This window comes from Enoplosus armatus, chromosome 11 (assembly GCF_043641665.1).
Source record: "Enoplosus armatus isolate fEnoArm2 chromosome 11, fEnoArm2.hap1, whole genome shotgun sequence".
NCBI classification, from domain to species: domain Eukaryota; kingdom Metazoa; phylum Chordata; class Actinopteri; order Centrarchiformes; family Enoplosidae; genus Enoplosus; species Enoplosus armatus.
This window is the reverse complement of record NC_092190.1, coordinates 3,607,087-3,615,052: the sequence shown is the minus strand read 5'-3', so window position 1 is coordinate 3,615,052 and position 7,966 is coordinate 3,607,087. Positions and strand designations below refer to the sequence as shown.

General features: G+C 43.5%; 1 protein-coding gene across 2 annotated transcripts; it reads right to left on the bottom strand.

The window, feature by feature from the left end:
- Nucleotides 1-89: 89 nt before the first annotated feature.
- Nucleotides 90-7,511, bottom strand: LOC139292695 (uncharacterized). 2 transcript variants are annotated; one of them, XM_070915058.1, is made up of 10 exons: nucleotides 7,248-7,511; nucleotides 5,309-5,801; nucleotides 5,081-5,230; nucleotides 3,689-3,921; nucleotides 2,939-3,094; nucleotides 2,694-2,781; nucleotides 2,395-2,600; nucleotides 2,129-2,215; nucleotides 1,543-1,621; nucleotides 90-739 (listed from the first exon to the last, which is right to left on the bottom strand). In XM_070915058.1, the coding sequence occupies exons 2-10, from the start codon at nucleotides 5,745-5,747 to the stop codon at nucleotides 459-461; spliced, it is 1,719 nt and encodes a 572-aa protein (XP_070771159.1). In that variant the 5' UTR covers nucleotides 5,748-5,801; nucleotides 7,248-7,511; the 3' UTR covers nucleotides 90-458. The 2 variants fall into 2 exon arrangements, with proteins under 2 accessions (XP_070771159.1, XP_070771160.1); XM_070915059.1 differs by having other exon boundaries at nucleotides 5,309-5,758.
- Nucleotides 7,512-7,966: the final 455 nt, after the last annotated feature.

Below are 7,966 nucleotides of genomic sequence, written 5' to 3'. Positions count from 1 at the left end.
ATTACAATCACCCACGCACTGGACAAACCATTCTGTCCAGTATTTAAAAGACTAAAAAAAAAACAAAAACAACAACGATAAATTGTCCCTGTATTTCAATCAAATACAGTAAACATGTACAGGAGCTAGTTTCCACATATATACACTTATAGACATTAAACTAAAAAGAACTGAATTTAAATAATGTATATATTTCATATGTATAGGAGGATTAGTTTACTGATGCGTTTCTGAATGTTGTTGGAAGTGTTTTTATTTAATGCATTACATTTTATGAGTTTACTGTGTTGGGCTACTGATACTGGACGTTATGTGTAACTGCTGTTATATACTCGTCTTTAACCCTCGCTTTACATCAAAGACAAGGTGATCCGCTATTTTCTTTTGTCTGTACGTACGGGTAGGAATAAGGTGCTTGTCAGTTTGGCCTGATGAGGATCCAACATGGCCTGATGATTTCAAACGTCACATTGCAAGATGTCTGTGTCCGTCAGAGAGATACTCTGATGCTGTGACAGGCTGACCTGGGGGTAGGAAGAGGACGATGACGTCACAGCGTGCTGATGTGGAGCCACGTTGTGGCCTCTCAGGGGCAGAGAGGAGGAGGAGGAGGAGGTGGAGGAGGTGGAGGGTATGAAGGGGAGAGTGGAGGAGATGCTGTTTGCTGCCGACATGTTGAGGAAGCTGTTTGACTGAAGCAGCGCTGAGCTCTGCCTCTGCCGACTGCTGGAGGTGGCAGCTGAAACACAAGATGACTATTTATTTATTTATTTATTATAAAAGTAGCATGGTCTGCTGACCCCCCCCCCACTTTCCTGAGAAAAACCATAACTTCATGTTAATTCAACTTTAATTAATTACACCTAATCTAAATAAATCTCAGAAAAGAAACCGCTAACCTGCCATCACTCTATTGATAGCAGTAGACAATAACTATATATCATTTGTATTGAGGTCGTTTAAGGTTTGTATACATCAGTAATGTTTACAAGCCCCAAACAGGGTTCCCACACCAAATCTGTCAGTAGATGTGGTAAAGGCGGTAAAATGAAAATAGTAGAAAATTCTCAAATTGTGCCCTACTTCTTAAATCGATATGACTTGGCTTAATCAACTGGGTAAAATACGTGTCCAGCTGGCGACTACAAAACTACATTCTGCCTGGTGTTTTCCCCCACACATCCATCTGAATTGAGCCATTTGCACTTTGTTTCTACGCTTCAGTCATCAGCTGATTATCAATGCTATATTTCGTACATTTCTTTCTTGGACATAAGCGGAGGCTGCTTTGGTTTTGGGCGGGATGGCCCACCTGCTAAAATATGCTGTCCTTCAAATGCTCTTTTATCTAGAGGGAAGAATGAAGATGAACAGATGGATTCTCTCTGCGCACACACAGGTATCGTTCCACATGTTCTCAAAGTGCCCTGCTTCGGAGCCAGAATTCAAAACTGTGACTGCGGAATGAGACAGGAAAGTGACAACTGGGACAGAACAGTTGACGACAAACACAAACAAGGTCCAAGGGGTGTCTCATCTTACCGCAAGGCACTCTGAGCTGCTGATGCTGGCTGCTGATGGGAAAGCCAGCTTGAGAAAGACCTGCAGCGCCACCTTGAGCCTAAAAGTGAGCAAGACAAAAGTTACAGGCTTATTGGGAGGAAAGGTTCCTTCCGTGTAAATGTCACTTGAGTCCGAGTGACTCCTTGTCAGTGAGTGATAGTGAGGTCTGTAGGGAGCAGCTGCTTCTTAATTATTCAAAACTAAACCATGTCCTGGACACTGTGCAATTAGGTGATGTATTAACCATGAAACCTTAAGTAGGACCTGCTGCTGTTGTGTTAGGTATCACTTACTAAGTTGAGTGTGCTCACTGATAGTGACTCTGCATTAACATCCCTCACACAGAATGAACTAAAATGAATCAGTGAATGTTTCATTCAAAATCCAAAACACAGACCCTTAAAAAAAAAAAGGAATTTTCATGAAAGAAATGAGACAGTTTTCAGTTTTCCTACAGAGATATGTTTGCTAAATAGGACACTTCCTTTTGACAGGGACAACCGTTGTCTTACTCTACATCGTGAACTCCTGTCTGTGATTAAAAAAAAACAAAGTCCTGACTGACCTGAGCCTGGTTAAGACAGGCCTGGAGTTTCCTTTTTGCCCTCCATCTGGCCACCCTGAGTCTGGTCTTCTCTCGACGCTCTCGCACCTTCAGCACAACATCATCATATTTTACATTAAATATAGGAAACTGCAAGAAGACACTTTGATTAAAAACATTTTTTTTTAAAAGTCCTTTTAAACTCTCCAACCTTTAAACATCACATAGATTATTACTAGAATATTTCTGTAAGGACGGAGTCGCCCTGAACACTGAGGTAGACTAACCAGATCTGCCAGCAGCGGCTGAGGCAGCGTTTTCTCCAGCTCTCTGCGTCTGCTGAGGCTCCGCCGGCGGAGCTCATTCCTGCGCAGTTTGTATTCTTCATAAAGGCAGAGGTCTTTAGTCCACGGCCGCACCGCCTGGCGAGGTGGGAGGCCCGGTGGCAAGGCCGCCATCGATGGCAGGGAGGCCATCGGCTGAGGCATCAGATCTGAGAGCACACACACACGTGGAAGAGGCAGACCAATATGTGAAGTTGCTGATTTCTATAATTTATGTTGGCCTTCAGCACAGATCTACTTACAGGTGCTCGGTCCGGCTGAGCTGAAGGCTGTAGTGTGGTTTCTCTGGCTTGCTGGAAGTCCTGACCACTCCGTCACTGACCTTTGAGTCTGGAGGAACAGACAACAACATGAATCCTCTTCCACAGATCGTTCTCAGCAGGCTGTGATATTCAGTGCATCTTGTAATGATCGTTCGTTTACAAGTTCTTGAAACTTGTTTTCTCTTGGAAAGAGCACACTGCTGACTATTCGGCTCTGAGCTTACCTCCGACTCTGGAAGATGACCCTGCTGCACCTGGCAGTCGAGCAGCAGAGTGGCCATCACCTCCTGCTCGTCCTCTGGCTCCTCCTTGATACAGATCACCTCCTCCTCCTCCTCCTCCTCCTCCTCCTCTGCCTCCTGCTGGGCCTCCTGCTTCACCTGCATCGCAAACAGTATATTCTGTGTTGAATTTTGCCGACAAATAAAAGGAAAACCCAGAATAAATGAGTAGGGAAACATTAAAAAAGCAGATGTTACCATACAGCTGACAGTTAACGGCATCAAACAGAGAAAAGCAGCAAATCCTCATATTTGACAAAATGGAACAAGCAAATGTTTAGAATTTTGGTTTGATAAATGACTTAAAATGGTTAATCAACTATAAATTGTTTCTGTGTTATTTTCTGTTGATTGATTAACTGATTAATCAGCGTATTGTTTCAGCAGTACAAGTATAACTAAATGCAAGAATGTCATCTTTAAAAGCACTTTTCTTGTTTATAATTTTTTATCTTGTATATTCGGTTGGATTTTGGGTGTTTCATTCTGTGAGGCACACACTTTCTATGATGAGCATTACACAATACATAAATGATCATTAAACATACTTTCTCTGATCTAAAGCTACTGCGTTCTCCTACTACAAACACAGTAAAATAGAGAGCCATCCTTTTCCCTTTGTCCTCGTTTAAAAAGGTTAGAGGTCAAAGCACAGAGCAGGTAGGGCCACTTCAGTAGGGTGTGTGTTGTCACCTGTGGATCAGAGGAGGGCAGAGTGGAGCTATCGGCCTGGGTGGAACCATCTGGGGACATCGAGCCAGCAGCCTGCGGCCCCTGATCCAGAGTCAGGGCCTGGACAGGAGGAGGGTCCGCGACAGGGTCCACACCGTCTGTATGTGGCTGCAGACTGATGGTCCACTCGCAGTCGTCCTCCTGATCGTCGTCCTTGCTCTGAGCTGCGTCTCGCTCTGTGGGACAGAACAAAACTGCACAAACGCAGACGTGTGTTCAGTCTACTTTATATGCGCAGAGGTACACTGTGACAACAAGGACCCCCACGAAGGGTCGCAAGACAAATCTGAGGGGTCAGTAGATGAGAAAGAAAATGGGGCAGCAGAGAAACATATATCTGCTACACCAAATCATATTTCATTTTTTAGACTTTTCTGTAATCTTTGCGAATTACTAGATAATTGTACTTTTAATAATTATTCAGTGAAACAAGGAAAAAAAGACACTCTTTGGTTCAACTAGTGACAACAAGTACACACATGCAACCTGTGAAGAGGGGTCTCAAGCAGACATTGAACCTTTTTAAGGGGTTGGGAACCACTGCTGTAGGGTTTCATTTTCTCCTTTCAGAGTATAACCTGACCAGTACTGGATTTTCAAGGCCAATTCTGGCATCAATATTTACCTATAAGTATAATAATGATGATAGTAATGATCAGCTGGTAATCACTGTTTTCTACATAAACAGATACCATAAACATTTATGATAATCATTCCTTAAATTTGTTGATTTAATTGTGACCTCTACACAACACGAGCTGAGTGGGACATTTTCAGGTTATAAAATACTGATCAGTGCCCTCTGGTGGACAAACTGTGTAGTGGAGACACTGTTTCTAAATTACCAACAACATGTACACAAGCTTATGTCAGCCTATGCACATTATTGGTCTATCTCTAATTTAAAGAGAAACCATCCAACATTCACCCTCAATGTCAATGATGGAGACGCCAGCAAGCTGCGGTTCAGTTAGCCCTAACGTTGATCAATAATAAATGACCAATTAGCATCAGTTGTTGGTGACTAGAGCCTGACCAGGAGTGAATTTATGGGGCAGATGCTAAAACAGATGTTAGAGGCAAAAATAATTCCTATGTAAGAAAAACAATTGAGATTTAGATTCTGATGGACTTCTACCTTAGTCTTACTTTAGGCTCATCTCATGTGATGAGGGCAGCAGAGGAGTAGAAGATAAAGTTCGGAGAGAACAAGTGGAACAAGTAGAAAAGCATGCAGCAGTACACACACACACACACACACACACACACACACACACACACACACACACACACACACACACACACACACACACACATTAGCTCATCCCACTCCAGAACCCCTCAGCTCTCTACCTGTACTGCTGGCCACAGCTTCTGTCGGTGTGTTCACAGAGAGTGAGACAGGCAGCAGCGAGTCAGACGGGTCAGAGCAGGCAACTCCCACATCTGAATGATAGCGCACCCTGATCGCACACCTGCTCGTGCTCTGTGGAGAGGTGCATTCTGGGAGTACAAACACAGGAAGTGAGACTCATTGGAGTGGACGTCCAAGTAGGACTCAGTCTTTTCCGGGGTCATTACCTTGATTGCTTCTCGTCAGTGGTCCCTCCGAGGTCCTGGTCTGAGTCGAGCATGATGGAGAGGTCTCGGTGGAGGAAACATTTGCACCACCTCTCTGTGCTTGGGTGAAGGTGGACGGGTGGATGCGGACCAGGGTGGAGGCAGAGGCTCTCTGCTGCAGCTCCTCCTCCACTCCCTGCCTGTAGTACTTCAGCTTCAGCTCAGTGTAGCGCAGCTTGGCTCGAATGTTGTCATTCTCCTTCTCTTTTACAGCCTTTTCCCTCTGCAAGGCCGTGAGGTCCCTCTTCATCAGGACCACTTGGGCTTTCAGTTCCTCAAATTTGACCCCGACTACTTTGAGCATCTCAGCCAGCACCGTCTCCACCGCCCCGTTCACCGCTCGCTCAACCACGGCACCCATCTGGCCTCGAATCAGCGACACGGCGATGCTGACATCCATTTTGAAAAGACCTATGACCCCAATACAGCTGGATAAGGTTCCTCAAAGTTTTACCTGCATGCACAATTACATCACAGTTTAGTGCAGGTTATTAATTCAGCTCATTGTCAACAACTATGTGACTTTATCCAACTGTCTAATTAGCAACAGATTATAGACATTATAATACAGAGAAATTAACCACACTGAACATTTAATCTTAAATTAAAGATTATCGTTAATCAGAATCAGAAACTGTTTATTGCCAAGTAACATACATTACAAGGAATTTGCTGTGGTCTGAAGGTGCTATTGTTTTGATAACAAATAAGTAGAATATAAAAGCTAAAATAAGAATAAGAATAAAAATAAAAATAAGATAAGATAAATAACAACAGTGCAGTGACCAGAATAAAGTAAAGTGTCCAGATAAAGTGTCCAGTAGGGGGTGGGTGCGTTAATGTAACGCAGGGGGGACAGGGGTGATGTACGTTAATATAACGTATAACTTGTGTTTGTGTTCTGGGGGGGGGGGGTCAGTGAGAGTTTGTCAGGTTGACTGCAGAGGGGAAGAAACTGTTTTTGTGGCGGGAGGTTTTGGTCCTGATGGACCGCAGCCTCCTGCCAGAGGGGAGGGGGTCGAACAGATGGTGTCCGGGGTGGGAGGGGTCGGCAGCGATCTTCCCTGCTCTCCTCAGGGTCCTGGAGGAGTACAGGTCCTGAAGAGATGGAAGGTTGCAGCCGATCACCCTCTCTGCAGAGCGGATGATACGCTGCAGTCTGCGCCTGTCCTTGGTGGAGGCAGCAGCGTACCAGACGGTGATGGAGGAGGTGAGGATGGACTCTATGATGGCGGTGTAGAAGTGAACCAGCAATTTTTGTGGCAGGTTAAACTTCCTCAGCTGCCTCAGGAAATACATCCTCCTGAGAGGAAGTTATATTATCATCATGCAATAATGTAGTTTTGAGCAGGGACTCTGCGAAATCGAGCAGGAGTGGTCATTTTAGATTTGAGAGTGAGCTGCCTTTTTATGCATTGAAACCTTGCTTGGAAAAAACATCAAAAATGTGTCATCTTTGTGCCACATGACCAAAACCATACTTCATGAAATGTGTTTTAAGATATCACAACCACTACTACGACATGTGTTTGGGGTAATAAGGTATTTCCACTGGGAAGAAAATTGTCTGCAGTGTGGACAATCTTTACAATAAACAAAGAAAGTGACACAACTTTGTCCCACTTTCAGTGTCCTGTCGAGGGTAATTAAATAAAACACTGAACATGTCAGACCTAATAACACATCCTAACACACCGCGGCCTAGAAGTATATTTTATGCTTATGTAAGGATCCCCAACCTTGAGAAACAGCATGGTTTCAGACACAAACAGGTCTGTTTATACCGACATTAAAAACAGTGCAGATGCAGTTTGTGAGCAAACGTTATCTTAGCACTTTTGTGTCTGATTGTGTTTAATGGCGCCTATTAAAGTCAAAATTAAAAAAACATTTTACTCACCGTTTATGCTTGCTTATGATAAACAGTTTAGCAAAGTAGCTGATTACTTACTTAGCTAACTCGCAGCTCCTAATATAACGTTAGTTAGCTAGCTAGCTAATTAGGCACAGCATTCGTAGCGTTAACACTAGCTAGCGTTAGCTATTCTAAAAGACTGCTAAATGTTACTTTTCCATTACATAGACTCTGCTGTTATAACAAATAGCAGAGAGAGATTTAATTATCAAAAAGTGTTTCTTTCACCATACATTAGGGAATAAGTCTGGGCAGCAGTGTAGTTTTGCCATCACAACAGTTACGCTACACGGGGAAGTATTTCCGGGGTCAGAACATCCGAAGTAAACAGGATGAGCAAAGTTCGTCTATCGAAAAGACTGGAAAGATGATCACTCTGTGTTGAAATTGGCGCTTCTTCTTCTTCTTCTTCTTCTTCTTCTTCTTCTTCTTCTTCTTCTTCTTCTTCTTCTTCTTCTTCTCTATCTTCTAAATATCAGTTTGCTTCCGAGTACAGCATTATAGGCCGCTGAGCTCAAGGCCTCACAGATCACTTCATTTAAAGCAATTGCGATGCCATAAATTCTGATCATTTTCTGACTAAACCAATCCACCATCTAATGTTGTAGACTCTTCATCGCCATGACAGCATTGACATACTCAGACAGTACTGGAAGAAGTACTCAGGTAAAAAAAAAAGTTTTTTAAAAAAGTACCATTACTAC

Excerpts from the sequence above, each read along its gene's own strand:
- LOC139292695 (XM_070915058.1), bottom strand. The coding sequence starts at position 5,747 with ATGGATGTCAGCATCGCCGTGTCGCTGATTCGAGGCCAGATGGGTGCC. Across the intron at positions 5,231-5,308 it reads ACTGACGAGAAGCAATCAAG|AATGCACCTCTCCACAGAGC; the intron begins GTAATGACCCCG and ends TTGTACTCCCAG. Across the intron at positions 740-1,542 it reads GCAGCTCAGAGTGCCTTGCG|CTGCCACCTCCAGCAGTCGG; the intron begins GTAAGATGAGAC and ends CTTGTGTTTCAG.